The 21115-nt window shown below is 38.9% G+C and overlaps 1 protein-coding gene across 8 annotated transcripts in view; it reads left to right on the forward strand.

Annotated features, from left to right (window-relative positions):
* Positions 1 to 21115, forward strand: part of MACF1 (microtubule actin crosslinking factor 1) — a 255446-nt gene that overhangs the window by 206431 nt on the left and 27900 nt on the right. For all 8 annotated transcript variants that reach the window (XM_074305230.1, XM_074305222.1, XM_074305225.1 and 5 more), the window contains 17 exons: positions 1200 to 1307; positions 2727 to 2945; positions 3669 to 3872; positions 5701 to 5932; positions 8350 to 8576; positions 9832 to 9954; positions 10076 to 10177; positions 10970 to 11071; positions 11187 to 11360; positions 11444 to 11599; positions 11694 to 11894; positions 13594 to 13722; positions 14392 to 14565; positions 15941 to 16096; positions 16375 to 16581; positions 16675 to 16794; positions 19819 to 19988. In XM_074305230.1, the coding sequence (XP_074161331.1) occupies positions 1200 to 1307; positions 2727 to 2945; positions 3669 to 3872; positions 5701 to 5932; positions 8350 to 8576; positions 9832 to 9954; positions 10076 to 10177; positions 10970 to 11071; positions 11187 to 11360; positions 11444 to 11599; positions 11694 to 11894; positions 13594 to 13722; positions 14392 to 14565; positions 15941 to 16096; positions 16375 to 16581; positions 16675 to 16794; positions 19819 to 19988 (2804 nt within the window). The remainder of the gene's footprint in view (positions 1 to 1199; positions 1308 to 2726; positions 2946 to 3668; positions 3873 to 5700; positions 5933 to 8349; positions 8577 to 9831; positions 9955 to 10075; positions 10178 to 10969; positions 11072 to 11186; positions 11361 to 11443; positions 11600 to 11693; positions 11895 to 13593; positions 13723 to 14391; positions 14566 to 15940; positions 16097 to 16374; positions 16582 to 16674; positions 16795 to 19818; positions 19989 to 21115) is intronic.

The following is a 21115-nucleotide window of genomic DNA, read 5'->3' on the forward strand; positions in this document are numbered from 1 at the left end:
GTCTAGCAGATAGCCTGAATTAAATAAAATAATGCAATGGCATAGTAATAAGCCAAGAATCGGTGTTGGAGATTCTAACAAAGAGGAATTTCTGGTTTTTGAAAAGGTAGACATGTTTATGGTCAGTGCAGAAGAGGGGGATGGTTGGTAATTACTTGGCATAAATTAAACAGGAAAGGAATTTATTTTTCAGTTCAACACAAAGCAAACAAACTGGTTATTGGTCAGATTCCGTAAGCAAAGTCTATGGGAGAACATAAACCATTCTTATATTAGAAGTGGTTCTCCTAAAATTTAACCTGGTAACAGTGACATAGAGGAGGCCAAAAGCCCTGGATTCCAGTCCCTTGCAGATACATAATGGCTTCATGATCTTGAGCCACTTTTTGCAAGCTGAAGAAGAGAGATTCATCAGGACAGCCAAGAGTTTGCTTGTTAGGAGCTCTGTCAATTAAAGTATAGGTTCAAACAACTGATAAAAGGTATGTTTTCATTGGGCTTTTATGTATTCCTGCCACTGCTACTAGTTGCTATTTTTGTATGCACTTACATCAGGAGCTAACTGACTTGCAGCATATTGTTGTAAGAGTACCTCCTTTGCTACTTTAAAAACTCCAATCTGAAATGAAAGGCAGTGTGATTAGTGTGCTAAAAGATCCAGCTTCAAATAGGTCTCTAGATACTTATTAGCTGAGTGACCAAAGGAAGATTATTCAATTTTGGCAAGTCCTAGATGAGTAGAAATCTGCAGCATTGCAAAGAGCTCCCATACCTATATGATTGTTGGTCTTTGGCATACTGACTCAGAAGAGTTTTTTTTAAATGACAGGATGATCTTAGTCTTTCTGCCCACTAAATTATGAATGCTCAGTTGACTACTAAGTCCTGTGATAAAGGAGGGGTTAAGTTTTTCAGCAATATTAATCACCATAGGTATGTAGACTAAAGCTAGTTCAGAATGAAGAATCAGAGCATCACAGGATCTTGGAGCTTGAGGGAGACAACTGGCCCAACCCTCTTTTTAAACTAAGTGTTAGTGATAATCAGTGCTTTTCTCAGGTTCACCCAGGACTTAAGAAGCAGGGCAGGAATTTGAACTCATATAATCTGGTGAGAAATCCAGTATTCTTTCTACTTTATAACTTATGGAAAGTTAGTCTGCCCTTATTTCTTGGTAAACAGCATTTTTCCTTTCAAAGGCTTTCTCTATTGATATCATTCGGCACAAAGATTCTATGGATGAACTTTTTAGCCAGCGTGGAGAAATCTTTGGAACCTGTGGGGAGGAGCAGAAAGCAGTATTACAAGTAAGTTATTTCTTTCTACACAGCATATTTAGAGAACCTGACTTTTGGAAGATTAGAGATACCTCTTATGAAACAATATTTTTATTTTTATTTTTTTTTTATTCATTTTTCCAAATTATCCCCTCCCTCCCTCCACTCCCTCTCCCCGATGACAGGTAATCCCATACATTTTACCTGTGTTACAATATAATCTAGATACAATACATGTGTGTAAATATCATTTTCTTGTTGCACAATAAGCATTAGATTCCGAAGGTACATGTAACCTGGGCAGACAGATATTAGTGCTAACAATTTACATTCACTTCCCAGTGTTTCTTCTCTGGGTGTAGCTACCTCTGTCCATCATTGATCAACTGGAAGTGAGTTGGCTCTTCTCTTTGTTGAAGATATCCACTTCCATCAGAATACATCCTCATACAGTATTGTTGTTGAAGTGTATAGTGATCTTCTGGTTCTGCTCATTTCACTCAGCATCAGTTGATGTAAGTCTCTCCAAGCCTCTCTGTATTCCTCCTGCTGGTCATTTCTTACAGAGCAATAATATTCCATAGCCTTCATATACCATAATTTACCCAACCATTCTCCAATTAATGGACATCCATTCAACTTCCAGTTTCTAGCTACAACAAAAAGAGCTGCCACAAACATTTTAGCACATACAGGTCCCTTTCCACTCTTTAGTATTTCTTTGGGATATAATCCTAATAACAGCAATGCTGGGTCAAAGGGTATGCACAGTTTGATAACTTTTTGGGCATAGTTCCAAATTGCTCTCCAGAATGGCTGGATTCTTTCACAACTCCACCAACAATGTATCAGTGTCCCAGTTTTCCCACATCCCCTCCAACAATGAAACAATATTTTTAAAGATACTTTCTTGCTTTTCTTATTTAAATCTACATGTGCTTTATATTGAAGTCCAATACTGAACTCCTGCTCCCTACCCTGCATTCATCTTGTAACAACGATGTAGGATGTGAAATATTCATCTGTCTTCTCTTCCTTGTAATAGCAATGACTCTTCTCATTTCTCAGCTTTAGGAAATTGACGTTGAGTGATATTCCCAAGATCACACTATCCAAGTATGATCTCCTCTGATTCCCATCTCTCATAACACACACGTAGAATTATCAGCCAAATTGTGTGTATGGCCATCTGGTCTAAAGAGGAAAGATATTCATTATCTTATCTCTAGTAATTCTGTTGCTTTATAACCAACTGAATTTACCTACATCTTGTTCAAAGAAGCTAACAAATGGAGCGTGATGACAATGATGTATCTTAATAGTGCATTAAAGTTTGCAAATTATTTTTTTCCCTCGTAACAGCTCTGCACAATTAGTAGAACCATATTGATCTTAGATTTTCAGATTGTGAGAACATTTAATATTCATCTCACTCTTTCTCAATGATAGGAGAAAACAGAGTCTTTGGTACAGCAATATGAGGCCATTAGCCTGCTCAACTCAGAGCGCTATGCTCGCCTGGAGCGTGCCCAGGTTTTGGTGAACCAGTTTTGGGAAACATATGAGGAGCTCAGCCCATGGATTGAAGAAACACAGGCTCTGATAGCACAGTTGCCTCCACCTGCCATTGATCATGAACAACTGAAGCAACAACAGGAGGAAATGAGGGTAAGAAGGCTAGCAAGTTAGGGGTTTTCTTTTTAAATTTCTGTCATTGAAAATGAACCCCGCAGTCTATTTTAAGCTACAAAATGATAAGCGTAATCATCTTAATGCCTCATTCATAAAAATAACATAGGAAATTTAGATTTTTATGAACAGTGTTGCCAAAAATAATCTTTGTGCCAACAACATCGTTCATATTAGAGATGAGCTTAATTAGAGCATCAAACATTAGGTACAGGGGAGAATCCAGGGGAGAATCACCCGAAAAAGGGATGGATTGCTCTCAGCTGAGTGAGAAAGCTTTGTCCAAGAGAATGAATAGTCTTTCCTAGAAATCTTAGAGCTCACTCATACTTGTTTGCTTTTTACTCAGCCTCCCCTTTGACTGACAAGCACCCTCTCTGCTCTCCCAAGAGCTGAAAAGTCTAATCTGTAAACTGGAGTTTTTGGGCAACTGGGGGCATACTTTGTACCTGCATCCATTCCCCTTCGATGTGGTTTGCATGGAATTTAGGCCTAGGGGACAATGGAAAGAGGAAGGAATGAAAAGGAATGGGAGCTGAATCAGCTCTTACAGCTCCTTGAATGTAAGGTTCCCCAGAGTCTTACAAAATGTGGAGCCTGAGTTCTGATCAGAGCATACCAATAAGTAAAAAGGCTGCAGTGGAAATAATCAGACTATAGACTATTTCCCTGGCAGTCAGATAGTTCTGTTCTCTGGCACAGCAACTAAGGGAATCCATTGCTGAGCACAAGCCTCACATTGATAAGTTGTTGAAGATTGGCCCACAGCTGAAGGAATTGAACCCTGACGAAGGTAAAATGGTGCAAGAGAAGTATCAGACAGCAGAGACAACCTATGCCAGAATCAAGGAGGAGGTGCGCCGGCGTGCACTGGCCTTGGATGAAGCTGTCTCACAGTCAGCTCAGGTAGGCAACTTTCCTAGGCCTCGGAGAACCTGTGGCTTTATTTGACTATAAATAAGCAAGCAGTGGCTGAAAACAGCTCTGCTCTGAAGGTGAGGTACAGAAATGTCCAGCCAAGTGTACTGATTACCTATGTAAAAAGACCAGAACATCTTGAAATATCTTTCTTTTGTCACAGTATTTTGTGGCAGGTGTTTATTTCTTGTTTTGTGGTTCTCTTGATTATATCCCTTAGGATTTGAATTCAGATATATATTTCAACTGTGATTATACAAATAGGAAAACTTAGACCCAGGAGGTTCAGAAATTTTTTTCAGAATTTTAGAGGTAAGGAAGTAACAGAGTTAGTATTGGAATCCAAGTTGTCTGCCTCCACATCAGGACACCATCCTGCATTTTTAGCAGGGCATGACAACATGAGGCTCATTTCTGCAAACCCCTTAAAGTCAGTACTTCTCAGGAAAGGCCAGATTACTAGAGGGCTTGTTGAATCTGGTTCTAGAATGAGAATACATCTTTTTTCCAAAAGCTAATTTCAGCTGTTCTAGGCTGAACAGAAGCAAGAACCAAGAAGACTGGGATGGTAGTATGAGGGTGGAGAGGGGAATCTAGAGAGAGAGAGAGGTCAGAAAGCATGTGCCCCATAGAGATTTGAGTTTAAAGCATGGTAACTACATACTTTTCAACTAATATAATGACTGTGAATGACATTTTTGTCATGTCCGAACATTTTATTCCTGCATTTAGTCAATTCTCTTGGTTGGTATTTGTACTTACTCGAGTTTTTCCCCTACCTTCCGTCCCATCTCTCACTCACATTGTGGAATGTGTTACTGTGTGTTGTTGCTGCCTGCCTCCTGTCTCCCCCACATCGTCACATTTCATTGTTGTGTTGACTGCGCCCTCCATTACAGATTTCAGAGGTAAGGATCCCAATCCCTTAGGTGATTCACTTAATACAGAGAATAGAGATAATTATTTTGAAGAGGGGGTATCCAGGGTAAATTTGAGGGTTTTTGCCTTTTACATAGAATGGATAGTACAAAGCACTAACTACAGTAGAGCTGGACTTGAGGATGGGAGAGCCATTTAGAGGTGTGAAGGGGTAGGAAACCATTTCCCTCTCAGAAGGTTCTATTGTAGTTTCATGCTAGGGCCTAAATATAGTCATAAAGTAAGAACTGCTATGTTGATTGAGAACCTTAGGGTTGCCCTGTTCCTGAGGGATGATAATAGTTTCATTAGAATAGTCTAGATGAATGAATTTGGCAGTGGTAACAATAATTAGATATATAACTATAGCACTTTTAAGGTTGACAAAGTGCTTATCATTCCCACCTCCCCAGTCACCCATTTGTTTCCTTCTCTGTATTAACATAACACAAAATTATTACTTTGCATGTAAGGGTTCTAATTTTTAATCCTCAAATCTTCTATCATGTTGAGATTTACAGACTCCCTGACACAGGGTTTCTGACCTGTTTCATAGTGTCATTTCTCTCTTGTTGCAAGATTGGGTGTAGGAAAATCATGACAGTGCCCCAAAGATATTTAGAATAGTGATAAATAGAAGCTAACACCTAATTCACTCCCTGGATTATCTTTAAGAATTCCATTTCTCTTAAATTCCAAATAGCAGTTCATGAAGTGTCAGCATCCTGTGTATGGGAGGATAAATGCATTTGGGGTACTTGTAACCCAAACAGTGAAAAGGTTCTACATCTAATCCCAGAGGCAATAGAAAATTTAGATATAGCTATTACTCCCTAAAAATATATATGAGAATTGAGTATCTGAGAGAACATTTCACCTAATCAATATATTTGTTTAGTTCCATGATAAAATGGAGCCCATGCTGGAAACCCTAGAAAATCTCTCTTCTCGCCTGCGTATACCACCACTTATCCCTGCTGAAGTGGACAAGATCCGAGAATGTCTCAGTGAAAACAAAGGTGCAGCCATGGAGTTGGAAAAGCTGCAGCCATCCTTTGAAGCTTTGAAACGTCGTGGTGAAGAACTGATCCGCCGATCCCAGGGAGCTGATAAGGATCTAGCTGCAAAAGGTATTTGAATCTCTTTTCCTTATGAGGTCATTTAACTTATTCTCAACTAATATCTCCTTTTGACCCACCACATTTATATTTTAATAAATGTAAAGGGTAAACTTTCAACTTAATCTTAAACTTTAAAATGGGCTATAGAACAAAAATGTTTTGAAATCAGTTGTCTAGAATACTAGAACATGGTTTCCAGAAAAAATTTAATGCCTAGCAGGTTAGGTTCTCACACTAGCCTCAAAACTAATCATGACTTGTCCAAGATCACATTGCTAATAAATAATAAAACTTGGACATGAGTTGAGCCCAGGTTCTTCTCTAGGTAATTTAACTTACAGTACAAGATGTAGTACGATATACTTTTAAACCAGATCAGCTCAATTATGATTCATACCTTTAAATGGACTATTAATAGCAGGGAAATCTCTGTTCTGTTTGAACCATCGCCATATCAAAAAAGCCATGGTCTACAAGACAAGGACTAACAAATTCATACTTATGTGTCATTCTGTCTCCTACCCAAGATATCCCTGGAAGTAGAATCAAAGATCACACACATTCCTTATCTACTTGATACCAAAAGCAGAAACCCTGCCACCCTCACCCTAAGACAGTAACAGGGAGTATAGAGACTATTCTCAGTCTCCTGTAGCCCTGGCAGCTGATGTGGGAAACTCATCTCCAATAGCTCCATCTCAGGAGCTCCTCAGGAACTCAGTTCAGTCCACAAAGGAGGAGGAGAAAACTGATGTCATCCAATACCACTAAGGATGGCCTCTCCTATGACGTATTCTAGGGCTTATTTAAATATGTGGTTCATTCATCAGCTAGCAGCTGCCTATAAATGAGATTTTCCAGAAGTGTGGCAGTTCACATGGCACAGCAATTTCTATGAACCAGACTCCATGCTAGGCTACCCTCAGGATGCTTACATTCTCCTGTGGAGAAAACAGTATATATTCATATAAAAAAGTATGTGCTATATACAAAGTAAATGCTAAGTCATTTTTGACTAAGGGAAAATACTAACAAACAGCTGAGGCAGAATAGGAAAAGCCTCATATAAGAGATAGCACTTGAGCAGAGCCTTGTGAAGGGAGCTTGGGGGAGGCAGAAGTGAAAAGGGTGAATGGAGCATGTAGGACAAACAGTGCAAAGGCCCAAAGGAGAATGAGCATAATGTCTTATATGGACCAGTGAGACACCTTGTAAACTTTATTATCAGTCTTTATGTGTAACTCTAGTGGTATGTGAATAATGGGATGGAATTCTTTTTTCCCCCAGATTTGTTTTTTCTTTTCAATATTATATTATTTTTCCAATTACATATAAAGCTAGCTTTCAACATTCACTTTTTAAAAAATAATTTTCAGAGTACATGCAAAGATAGTTTTCTGCATTAACCCAGGCAAATTTTTCTCCCTCCTCTTCCACTTCCCTGCCTCAGACAAGCAATCCATTATACGTTTCCATCCACAGTTTACATCCACATTTATCATAACTACACAAGAAAATTCAGATCAGAAAGGGAAAAAATGAGAAAGAAAAGAAAAAAGCAAGCAAGCAATTAAAAAAGTGAAAATACCATGTTGTGCTCCACATTCAGTCCCCACAGTCTTTCTGGATGGAAATGATTCTCTCCATCACAAGTCTATTGGAATTGGCTCAGCATTCATTTTTTGAATTTTGAGTTCCAAATCTCCATCCTCCATTACCACCTCCCCCCTCCCCAAGACAGCAAGCAGTCTGATATAGGTTATACATGTACAATAATTTTAATATATATTTCCATATTAGTCATGTCGTGAAAGAACAATCAGAACAAAAGGGAAAAATCACAAGAAAGAAAAAGGGGACAAATTTTTTTTAAATGAAGTAAATGAAATAAAAATAGTTTGCTTTGATCTGCATTCAGCCTCCATAGTTCTGGGTGCAGATGGCATTTTCTATTCTATTGGAATTATCTTGGATCACTATTGTTGAGAAGAGCTAAGTGTATATAGTTGATCATCAGACAATCTTGCACTTACTGTGTAGAGTTCTTATAAGTTTTTCCAAGCTTTTCTGAAATCAGCCTGTTCATCATTTCATACAGGACAATATTTCATTACATTCACATATATTCCATTACATTTATATACCATAATTTATTCAGACATTCTCCATCTAATGGGCATCCACTCAGTTTCCAGTTTCTTGCTACCACAAAAAAGGCTGCCACAAACATTTTGCACATAGAGGTCCTTTTCCCTTTTTTATGATCTTTCAGATACAGGCCCAGTAGAGACACTGCTGGATCAAAGAATATGTAGTTTGATAGCCCTTTGGGCATAGTTCCAAATTGCTCTTGGATGAAATTCCTAATGAAACCAAGTAACTGCCTGCAGAATGTCTTTATTCATTATCCTTTTTTCCTATATCAGAAATCCAGGACAAACTGAATCAGATGGTATTTTTCTGGGAAGATATCAAAGCCCGAGCTGAAGAGCGGGAAATCAAGTTCCTTGATGTCCTTGAGTTGGCAGAAAAGTTCTGGTATGACATGGCAGCCCTCTTGACCACCATGAAAGATACCCAGGATATTGTTCATGATTTGGAAAGCCCAGGAATCGACCCCTCAATCATCAAACAGCAGGTGGAGGCTGCCGAGGTGAGCACAGAAAATCATAGTATTTGATCGTATAATAGCCTTCTGAACCAAGTATGACAGATATTGTTATCCCATTTTACAAATGAAGAAACTAAGGATCAGCTAAGTTATAATTTGTCCATGATTACAGAATTTAAAAGTATTGAGGATGTTGTGCTATATGTTTTATTTTCTCCTGAAAAAAAAAAATCCTCTTTAGTAGTTGATATTTGTACTCTGGATATTCCCTCATTCAAATTTCATATTTAGAATTTGGCCAAACTTAATGCCCATTTAACCTTATCTTTCCAGAATTTCCCATCCCACTGGCTTAGTTTTGTCTAAAACAGGTTTTGAATAACCTCTTTCTGAGATTAAAGCAGATCCTTTAGTTTTTCCCCTTTTCCAACTTGTACTTCCTTCCTTTACCCTCTCTGCTTTCTGCATCTCTTCTCATGCTCTCATCTGAGCCTTGGAGCAGATATATGGCAGCTTTTTCTCTGACCTAGGCTTGATTCTTAAGAGTTTTTTCCCATGGGCAGGGAGGCATTGCTGGATCTCTCCAAACTGTATAAATTAGTAATAATAGGAACTCACATTTCTGGCACTTTTTGCACATATTCTCTCATTTAATTCTCAACAGTAATTCTGAGAGGTAGGTAGTTCAAAAGGAAGTAGTAGCCCCATTTTGCAAATAAAGAAACTGAGGCTCAGAGTAATAAGATCACTTAGTTATGTGGTTGAACTGGAACTTGAACCTAGCTCTTATAACTTCAATCTCAGTGCTATTTCTTTAAAAAAAAAAAAAAAAAAAAAAAAAGTTGCTTTTATTCTGATGCAGTGGATATTTGCAACAAACTAAATTAAGTCTCCAAATATATTCCTTTAAAGGCAAGCAGGTGATTCCATTGCCATTTCTATCATCTGTATAATGCCTTTAATTTCTTTGAAGATAGGAGCTGTCTTCTACTTTTGAATCCTTGTAGAATACTTTGTTACCAGCCTTAGGTGCTCATCAGATGCTGGAGGGAGAGAAGGGGCCTCCTGAAAATTTAGCACAGCCTTTCCTTTCTGTCCTGTATAAATTTTTTTTTTAAAAGACCTGGAGAGCTTCAGTCCTTAAGTAGCAAAATATATAGGAAAAAACAAAAGACATTTGTGGAATGTCCATGGCAGCTCTGCTGAGCCTTCTCTGTTCTGAAGGATGTGAATTTTATTTAGAGAGTTTCAGATTCGTGTTCATCCTTTTTGTTTTAACTCATCCCTTTGCACACAGACTATTAAAGAGGAGACAGATGGTCTGCATGAAGAACTTGAGTTTATCCGGATTCTTGGAGCAGACTTAATTTTTGCCTGTGGAGAAACAGAGAAGCCAGAGGTGAAGAAGAGTATCGATGAGGTATGAAAGCCGATTGGCTAGAGTCCTGTAGAAGATGAGGCTCCCACCCTTAAGTCTAGAAAGGAGGCATGGCAGATTTTGTTATTTTGGGGCCTAATTGGTTTTTATTTTTTCCTTAAAGCTGAACAATGCCTGGGAGAACTTAAACAAAACATGGAGAGAGCGGTTGGAAAAACTGGAGGAAGCAATGCAGGCTGCAGTGCAGTATCAGGACACCTTGCAGGTGAGAGCCCTGGGGTAAACTGAGCTAAGTCCTGGGGACAGCTTTACCAAACAGTCAAGTCAGCAGCCACTGTCAGTATTGATGATTTCTCTTGGTGTAGCTTTGGTCTGGAAATTATGAGGTCTACATGGTGTGGGAGATGTTTCCTGACATCTCCATTGATCTCTGCATTTGGCCCTGGAAACTTTTTAGGGTGGGGACAGAGAACCTCTGAGATCATCTGCTTCAGTCCCTCATGGTACAGATCAGAGGATCATACCAGAGAAATCAAGTGTTTACTCTAAGGCAGCAGAGAGGCCAGCGTGTAGTTCTTTTGACCCTCAGTAGTTGTGCTTGGGCTGTTCAACTAACCTTGCCCAAGGACTACACCAGGGGACCAGCGAGATCAGTATAAAGCAGGCTGCTTTGAGGTGTAGTCTTATTACTGCAAGGGTCCAGAAGCTCACTGTCCTGTCCTGAGTTTTATTGGACCAGAGTCCAGCTATCAGCTTTCTGTTAATTCCTCTCAAGTGACAAGTATTCAGTATTAACTTTTGTATCAAAATTCCTGATTTTTATCTAAATTAACCAGATCCAAGATATAGTTCTTTAAATTTTAGACCTTCCAAATAGTGGGTTTCACCTGCTCACTTTCTAAGCCTCTGTTGCTAGGAATAAAGGCTACTATTTTTTTTTTTAACTTAAGAATAATGATCACAAGAGGATTGCATTGTCTCTGTTTACCTGCATAGGGGCCACTCACTTTTACTTAGGTTTCCATAATCTAATTTTTCTAATTGTGTTTAATTTTAGACCATGTTTGACTGGCTAGATAACACTGTGATTAAACTCTGCAATATGCCTCCTGTCGGTACTGACCTCAACACTGTGAAAGATCAGCTCAATGAGATGAAGGTTTGTTCCATGAGCACGGATGGGAAGACTAATTGTGTGTATGTGGGCAAAAGTGATCTCTGAAAGACGCCTAAACATCCTGCCACACTAATATTAAGGTATTTGTGTTTGGTAGGAGTTTAAAATGGAAGTTTACCAACAGCAAATTGAGATGGAGAAACTAAATCACCAGGGTGAGCTGATGTTAAAAAAAGCTACTGATGAAACTGACAGAGACATTATTCGAGAACCACTGACAGAACTAAAACACCTCTGGGAGAACCTGGGTGAGAAAATCGCCCACAGACAGGTATGATAGACATTACGGGAAGCATATTTCCCCTACTCTTTTGAGCTTTCACTTTCCTAATTTGCCTTCCTTTACCCAACTAGCACAAGCTTGAGGGGGCTCTGTTAGCTCTTGGTCAGTTCCAGCACGCATTAGAGGAGCTAATGAGCTGGCTGATTCATACAGAAGAGCTATTAGATGCACAGAGGCCAATCAATGGAGACCCCAAGGTCATTGAGGTGGAGCTTGCAAAACACCACGTAAGTCATTGATTTTCTTTCTCTCTCAACCTTTTGGAATAGGCTTAAATTGATTAAACCTATAAGAGAAATTAACATGTTCAACATTCTTTAGGTTCTAAAAAATGATGTGTTGGCTCACCAAGCCACAGTTGAAACAGTCAATAAAGCTGGCAACGAGCTTCTTGAATCCAGTGCTGGTGATGATGATGCAAGCAGCTTAAGGAACCGACTAGAAACAATGAACCAGTGCTGGGAATCAGTGCTGCAAAAGACAGAAGAAAGAGAGCAGCAGCTGCAGTCAACCCTCCGGCAGGTAGGCAGTATTCTCCAGGGATGGTATGCCTCTGTGAACAGCATTTGCTCAAAAGCTCAATCTTAGAAAGGGCCTTCAGAGACCATGGAGTCCAATCTTTGTTTGAAGGACTTCCAAACAGGTATTCCCCACCCCTCCCAGGGCAGCACATCCTATATGGTTAATATGAACTGTTAGCAATTCTTTTCCTTACATCAAGTTTAATTTTGCTCCTTTAAAACCTCCCTATTTCTGCCTTTTAGGCTTAAGCAGAATAAGCCTCCTCCTTTTTTTTTTTTTTTTTTTTTTTGCAACAACCCTTGATTTCCCCTTTAAGAGCGTTTCTATTTTCTCTGATTCTCATATGGCCAATTTTAAGGCCCTTTCTCATTCTTCCTTGGGTTATTCTTCAGCTTTCTTTCCCAAAAAATGCAACACCCAGAACAGAACACAGTGCTCCACTGAAGGTGGTGTGATCTGGGCAGAAAGGAGCACCAACAGAAGCATTCTTACCTCTTTCAACCCAGACACTGCATGCTCTTTCACATAAATACTTTTCCTAAGGCTTTTCAAATGGCAGCTGCTACCACTGCTGCAGCCTCCATGCCCTACTGCACCTTAAATTTGTCAAGTAAGTTCTTTAAAACAACCTTCCCTCTGCCCCCCCCCCCTTGCCAAAGGTGAGATTTTATATAGATCCCTTTTAAATTGCATCATTTTATTAAAAGTGATGGCTCTTCTGAATCAGAAAAGCATAAGCATAGTCCAAATAGTAGAAATACATGTGCTATTAGGGTGAACAATATAGTCACATATTTTTATTCATTGATCTTTGCATTAAATTTTTTTTAATTATCCTTATTATAAAGCCAATCATTAACAAAAAATCCTTAATTCCATAATCAATTAACAAAATAGTATTTTTAAAGTCATAGTTCTGTATAATCATGAACACACTCATGTCCCTGTGGTATTTTGGTTGGAGTGAATCTGTAATGTTGTTGCGTTAGGGAACTCTTAAAGAAGAAAATCCTCTCTGTCTGTAAGAAAGAGTGTTTGTTCTGCAGTGTGTAAGCACTGAGAGTCCTCAAGGAAGTATATGTGTGGCAGGCCTGGAACCCACGGTTTCTGACTTTGAGATCTTGTCTCGATCCATTGCACCATGCTTCCTCCCAGATGATTAAGTAAACTAAGGCCACAGACACTCACTTACCTGACAGATCATGTAATATAAATCTTTTATTTTACCGAGAGAAGGATCACATGACACAGATATTAGCAAACAGAACCAGCATCTAAAACCTTTATCCTTTTACTAGAAATCAAGCACATCAGATTGTCCTGTTTTCCCATGAAAGGAGCAGTTTGTGATTTACTAGAGCTGCTCTGTGGTATCAGACTTTACTTGATAAGATTGTTTGGATAGAGATCTAAGTTGATTTGATATATCTGAATCCGCAAAGTATTAAAATATGTTGTTCTAAAGCCCCTGTAGTAGCTGTTGTGTAGTACCTTGTGCTATTAAGGATGGAAACATTTTAGTCAATTCATGGTCCATGATGGATCCTAGCGAAGTCATGGGATGACTCTATTTTAATTGTCAGAATCACTTTTCCCTAAAGTTGGAATCTATGTATACAGTAACTTAGAAAATTATATTTTATGCCCAAAGTAATAATTGCTAATGTCCTCAATTCATAGTCTGTTTTTTCTCAAATAGGCCCAGGGTTTCCATAGTGAAATTGAAGATTTTCTCTTGGGACTGACTAGAATGGAAAACCAGCTTTCTTCATCCAAGCCTACAGGAGGACTTCCTGAGACAGCACGAGAGCAACTCGATGCTCACATGGTGAGAGCCTATGTGTTAAAGCACAAAACTCCCTTCTAGAGCCCGAAGCCTTGTGTGTAATTTTAGAGCTGCTCTTTAATATGTTTTTTTGCTTGTTTGATTTTTTTTTTTTTTTGCTGCTGTTAATTTAATTTAGAATTGCAAATGAGCACTTATCCAGAGGTTTTATCAGTTTATTGGAAAAGTTTGGCAGATAAAAAAATGTCAGTTATCTGCTTATATTCTTATATTTTTCAGTAGTACAGTACTGTACCCTTTGCCTCAATAATGATAAGATGGAGATGTATTGCCTGAGGGGGGGCTATTTAATATGAATTTTGAGAAATTTTAATGTAGTAGTTTTTCAAGAAAAGTTGTAAGTCATTGTAAAATTGAAGGAACAGCTCCTGTGTTGATAGTGACATAAGCTGTCCCTAGAGTTTTTCTCCCTACTCCTCATGTGGTTCTGAAATATATTTTTTTCTTTATCTCTGCTAAGTTCTGCGGAGCAAGAGGTTCTTAATAGGACCATCTATGGCCCTGAAGTTGAACTCCTAAAACAAGAGATAAACCTAGAATCATTCTCTTTCCTGGGAGTGCATAAAGGAATGTATATGAGTTTCATTGAAGTGAAATCCCATTGAAATGTGCCTCATGGATATTTTTGCTATCTCTTTAAATTGCATGTAGGAACTCTATGACCAGCTGAAAGCCCAGGAAGAGACATATAACCAGCTGCTGGACAAAGGGAGACTGATACTTCTGAGTCGGGATGACTCTGGTTCGGGTTCAAAAACAGAGCAGAGTGTTACACTCTTAGAACAAAAATGGCACGTGGTCAGCAGCAAGATGGAAGAGAGAAAGGTACTAATGTAGTGAGCTTCATACTCAAAAAAATCTCAGCCTGAGAGGCAGCCTTTTCTCAGGCTGCATTTGTTACAACCTACAATGATCTCAATTAGCTCAATGATTTAGTCATAATTCCCTTAGATGTTTAGGTTCTCTCCTTTCTCAGATTCTGTATGCAGACTTATCTCATTACATGAAACATCCTTTATATGCCCTCTTTGAAGTCAGAGAATGTCCTTCCTTTTTGTCTTCTTGTATCTACAGTACTAGCATGAAGTGTAAAGGGATAAAGCTTTTTAGCCACAAATGTGGATGGATTCATTCATTCATTTCATGGAATCACTAGCCAAAATGGTGATTTGCTTTATGACTATTTTTAATGACCAATTTTTAACTCTTAACTTGAACAGAAGTCTGGTAAGCTTTTATAAATCATGATTATTGAAATTCCATACAGTCTGTTTGATTCATGATCTATGGACAATTTCCAGAGACATTTTCAAAATTAGGAGATATGTTCTTAGTTGCATAACTGAATAGCCAAAGGATATCTTTTCAGAAGAGCAAAAGAAAGGAGAAATGATTAGGAGCCAATCAATTCTCAATTGTGATTCCTTTTTCAGAATAAGTCCTAAAATTAGTTGTACTCTTTTCCTACCTGTCACCACAATGTTGTCTGAAGATGAGATGTGGTTGACAGACAGAAACTAGAAGAGATAGCTATAGATTGTGAGGGGAGAGGCCCACAAATGGGTAGTTAAAGTATATTTAAGGATCTATCCTTACTAAACCCTAAGGAAATTAGAGTGTACCTTGTCCTAATTAGGTAGATTTTCTTTTTCATTTGTATTTCAAGTCTTTATGCCTCAAATAACAGGACCTTGAATTTCAAGGACTAGGAATATTCATACCTATTGTCAAATTTTTACCTAGAACTACTAACAACTTCCTAGCTGCTTTTATTATATTGATTGCTCGTGAATACACTGACCTTTTTTTGTTGTTGTTGCATGCTTTCCCAAAATGGGAAATTCTAACAGATTTTAGCAGTTTAGTGAACTATATTTGACAATGTGAAGAATAAACATGAAAGAAAGTTTTACCCAAGCCAGGTCATAGATGCTGCAGCTGTTACTTCTAGAACATCCATTCCTTTCCATTTATTGAACAATTTCTTTCCCTAGATACTAACTGAATGCACTACTTATCCTTTTGTTCCACTTTCAACCACGCATTGAAAAACACCCTTCTTGACAAACAAGTCATGTTCAGTGGTTGTCTTAATGAGGTTCCCCTTTTAGTGGTCATTTCATCTGGTATACAATGAAGTTTTTATCTGAATCCATAGTCTCTAAACTTAGTATTTTCTCTATGTGTCATTAAAATTCAGGCAAAGCTGGAAGAAGTGCTCAACCTGGCAACAGAATTCCAGAATTCCTTGCAGGAATTTATCAACTGGCTAACACTGGCAGAGCAGAGTTTGAACATCGCACCTCCACCCAGCCTTATCTTAAATACCATTCTCTCACAAATTGATGAGCACAAGGTACTAATTATCTTCATTTGTAAAAGTGTGGATGAAAGAGGCTTATGAGATCATAGTTCTATTTGTCACTGGTTAGTCTATTACAGTATATGTATGTATGTATATAACTGATACAGCAACAATACAGTAACAATTCACAATTGTTTGGTACTTTATAATCCATAAAGACTCAGTAGAGTAGATTTTGTAGCGCATTTACTTAGTCTCTTGTCTTCTGACTACCAAGTCTAACGCTCTTTGCCTTTTGAGATTGCAAGAGCAGCAATGTTCTTTTTTAGGTTTTTGCCAATGAAGTAAATGCTCACCGGGACCACATCATTGAGCTGGATCAGACTGGAAATCAATTGAAGTTTCTCAGTCAAAAACAGGATGTTGTCCTGATCAAGAACTTATTAGTTAGTGTTCAGTCTCGGTGGGAAAAAGTGGTCCAACGGTCTGTTGAGAGGGGTCGATCTTTGGATGATGCTAGAAAACGAGCTAAACAGGTAAGAAACTTTTGGTGAGAAATGTTATAAACCAATCTCTTAGGTTCAAACCTCTCATTCTAGCACACCAATGTTCTTATCATGTGATTCTAGTTCCATGAAGCTTGGAAAAAACTGATTGACTGGCTAGAAGATGCAGAGAATCACCTGGACTCAGAGTTGGAAATATCCAATGATCCAGACAAAATTAAGCTTCAGCTGTCCAGGCACAAGGTAAGTTAGTTAATTGATCACAGCTTGATCCCAATACAAAATCTGCAAATATTATGGCTGGGAAAGAAATAATATTTTTAAGGGAAAAATAACTGATGAATTAAAAATGCAGCACTAAAAGGAGACAAACTCCAACTTTCTTAGTAGCTGGTCTGACTCCCTCAGTATATCCCTAATCTTGGTATGGACATGGACACTAAAAGTGCATTGTTGGGCACATAGTGTCAGATACACATTTGTTTTGTATGTTGGTTTTTCCTAACTATTTTCTTTGTTACAAGGAAAGATTCGTTGTTGATTGAAAATAGATTGGAAAGTAGTTATGGTGTAATAGAACTTTAAAATATATAAATAAAAATAAGGAAAGAAACTTACTACAAGTTGAATAGAACTTTAAAATATGTAAATAAAAATAAGGAAAGAAATTTGATTTACTTTGCAAAATCTAGAGAGATGTAGGGTGCTACAAGTTGACACTCCTTTGATCTAAGCTGCTCCAATTAGACATGTGTCCTTTTCCTTTCTACTTTATCTAGTCTCAGCCTATTCCATATGAAAAAGATTTTAGTGGACTGAAAGCCAGCAGATTATGGAGTAGCCATAAAAAGGTTAGGAGGTTTTCAGATTTCATTATGAGGATAGTGTCTCTAATGAATTGAGGGAATAGTTCTCCCATGTATGCCATCCCAGCCTTACTTCATCCGAAGAACAACTTTCAGTTCTGGGGTCACACTTTAAGGAGAACTGAAGTCTCTCAAGAGGAGGCCAACTGGCCAGTTAAGGGCTTAAGACATAATAAGGGGAGTAGCTAGGTGGCGCAGCATTTAGAGCACCAGCCCTGAAGTCAGGAGGACCTGAGTTCAAATTTGCCCTCAAACATTTAATACTTCCTAGCTGTGTGACCCTGGGCAAGTCACTTAACCCCAGCCTCAGCCGGGGGGGGGGGGGGGGGGGGGGAAATAAAGACATATTTAGGTCTGTTGTAGGCCTAGAGGGAAAAAGGGGAAAAAGTTGCTGGCTGTCTTCAAGCACTTGGAAGGTGTGGAAAAGGAGTGGTTAGATTTCATTCACTTGGCTCACAGAGGGCAGATTCACAAGCTAAGGTAAAGAAATACCTCCTAACAATGAAAATTGTCCCATCAGTGGCATGGACTCAGAAGAGAATATTCTCCCTCATTTAAGGTCTGCACATGGAATCCTGATAAATTCTTAGTGAGAAGGCTAGAAAGGGGTCTTCTGTCCATGGGGACATTGGAATAGTCAGCTTCTTAGGCTCTTTCCTTTTTGGGAATCCTACAGTTCTCAGAAATCCCTTAAATTTCTTTGTTGCCTTAAGGGCAATTCAACATGACTTTAGCAAGGGCAGCTTCTGCTACACATCAGTCTGCCAAATGTGGTAAGATGGATGAGAGGGCTCCTTGCTGTGACATCAGGGAAATGTTCCCCAGTTTCAACCAAGTGGGTGACAGTCTCTCATGCTGTCTGAGTCATGTGCAGGCTATGTTTTCATTTACTTTTGAACTTATGAAGTAACTGGAATCCAAATGAGAATTACTAGGTCCATTAATATGGAAGGTCTTCTCTGATGGAAGACCCCAGGATCTGTCCATGGCCATGTTGTGTCCAACATGCTTTATAGTGACTTAGAAAGAAGCAGGAGTGGGCCATGCACTTAGCAGGTTTGTCAGTGATCTAAAGCAAGGCAGGATTGTTAGCATAGCAGCAGTAGCCCAAGTATAGTCAAGTAGAATCCAGTAGGACCATTGTAAAGTACTACACTTGGTTTTGGGAAAACCCACAGTAGGGAAGGCCTGGTAAGACATGGCATGGCAGCCAAAATACAGGCGGAGAACATGTGGAATCTCAGGTTTAGGTTGGGATGCCACAGTTTAGAAGAGATGTGGGCCAGCTGAAAGTGTGCAGTGGAAAAGCCTCAAGAGGGTGAGAGCTGGAAACGAGGCTCTTCCAAGATCAAGTAGAAGACTTGGTGAAGAGAAGGTTTAAAGGAAGGGACCAGGCTTACAGGGCAGATTGTGGAACAGTTGAAACTGCTGGTACCAAAAGGAAGTCATGGAGACAAAATGGTCACAACTTCCTGACACCAAGTGACCCAAGACTGATGATGGTGGTGAGGATAGTCATCAGCTTTAGAGAGCACTTGCAGTTTGTGAGGCATTTTACAAATACAGCCACAGCCCTGGGAGGTGGATGCCAATACTGTCTCTATTTACATGTAAGCAAGTGGAGACAATTTAAAATGAACAAACTTGCCTGAGGGTCATCTAGCTAGTACTTTAGGCTTGAGTCCAGGCCTGGCCCAAAGTAGAATGGGCTAACTCAGAAGGTCCTAAGCAGCATTGGTATGATTCTATCAAGGATATGTTTAGCCACTCATTAGGATAAAAGGCTCCTGAGGCCTCTCAGTTCCAAGATTCCTGGATTCTGTGATTTTGAGGAAAAGTATCACAGCATATATGAGTTAGTCTTAGATAGGCGTCTTGTGCTACTCTACTAAACAACAAAAGCCTATGGGGTAGCATATTTTAAGACTTTCTTTGAGGAGTATATTTTGTCTTGGCACAACAGATGTTTCCTAACCAGTCCCCAGACAACTTCCCTTCCTCCCTTTCACTCCTGAGAACTAATTCAGCAAAATCTCCCAATGGAGTGTTTGTGACTAACAGCCAGTGCTGCAGGTCTCAAGTTCCCTGATAACTGTCAGGAAAGATACGTTATTAACTTAAGCACAGAGAACCCACTCTTCCCCTGAGCATTCTGCCTTTCTGAGCTGTCTTCATTGACCTTGCTATTGTGACTTTTCAGTGACATCCTTTGGACCATGCTTCCCTCACTGCTATGAGTAGCTTTGAAAAGCTTTATTACTACAGTCGGCAAAAGGCATTGTCGCCTTCATGCTTCATTCGTTCATGTGGTCACAAAGCCATCCATGCGTCTCTTACTTTTCCTAAACTAGGAATAGGTCTGATCTAAAATAGGCACTTCTTTTTCCGTTTGGAACCACAGGAATTTCAGAAAACACTTGGTGGCAAACAGCCTGTCTACGATACTACTATTCGAACGGGCCGAGCCCTGAAAGAAAAGACCTTGCTTCCTGATGATGCTCAGAAACTTGACAACTGCCTAGGGGAAGTCAGAGACAAATGGGACACTGTGTGCGGCAAGTCTGTGGAACGGTAAGTGGAAACGTGGGCCTCTAGGTCTGTGTGGAACATTGGCTTTCAAAGAAAGTAGCCCTGACAATCCATTAAGGTTGAGATGAGCCGGATGAATTTGTAATACCCTAGAAGGAATCAAGTTATCTCATAGGGTGCTGTAAAATAGTCACAACTCAGTGCTGATTTGAAATGAACTTTCTGTCCCTTGATGCTTTAAGGGGAAGTTGGGAACACAAGCTCCTTCACATAGGTTAGAAACCATTGAGTTAGCTGCTGCACACAATGCAATGTAATATAGTGGAGTTGAGAGAGAGCTGGCCAAGGTGCGACGAACCAGGTCAAGTTCCCCTCTGATTGGCTTTGTGACCTACTAGGCCAGAGATGTCAAATCCAGTACTGAAGGTGGCCCGATTAACTAACTCAATTAATGAATGTTTAACAAAATAAATAAAACTAAAACTTAGATAATCTTAATCTGTGGCTTTCCAAATTAGCATGTGGCCCTTATGTGTGGTTTAGGTTTAGTGATCCCTATTTCTATTTGAGTTTGATAGCAGTGCTCTAAACAACACTCTTACACCTAGAAATTGCAGAAATGGTGCCAATGTACATGGCTATGAAGAAATTCCTCTTCTGGGAATTCCCTGTACTGATAATAATAAATTATAATAATATATGATAATGATATAATAATAAATAATAAATAAAAATTCTGCTCTCCATTCCTGTGCCATAGTTATATAAAACATAGGAGTTGTAAAAAAGAACTAATTCAAATTTAATGGTTTTTTGTGGTTTGTTTGGCTAGAATTTCAGTTAGACTCTTTTAAGAAGGATATGTCAAATTTTTGTGTTTTTCCTTTACCATTATAGAATGCAATCTCTCTCTACCTTAGTAGATGGCTTTTTCAGTTGTTGTAGCAAAGAAAATTCAGTGGTTTCTAACCTATGTGAAGGAAAAAAACTTCTTCTGAATGCAAGGTTTTCTCAGCTGACCTTTCTCAGCCATTCCTCAGATGTTAACTATCCAATTTCTTGCCAGTCTTCAAAGCCTTTAAGAACCTAAGATTACCCATGTGCTCCTACATATATATATATATATATATATATATATATATATATATATATATATATATATATATATG

The sequence above is a fragment of the Sminthopsis crassicaudata genome, chromosome 3 (assembly GCF_048593235.1).
Source record: "Sminthopsis crassicaudata isolate SCR6 chromosome 3, ASM4859323v1, whole genome shotgun sequence".
NCBI lineage: Eukaryota > Metazoa > Chordata > Mammalia > Dasyuromorphia > Dasyuridae > Sminthopsis > Sminthopsis crassicaudata.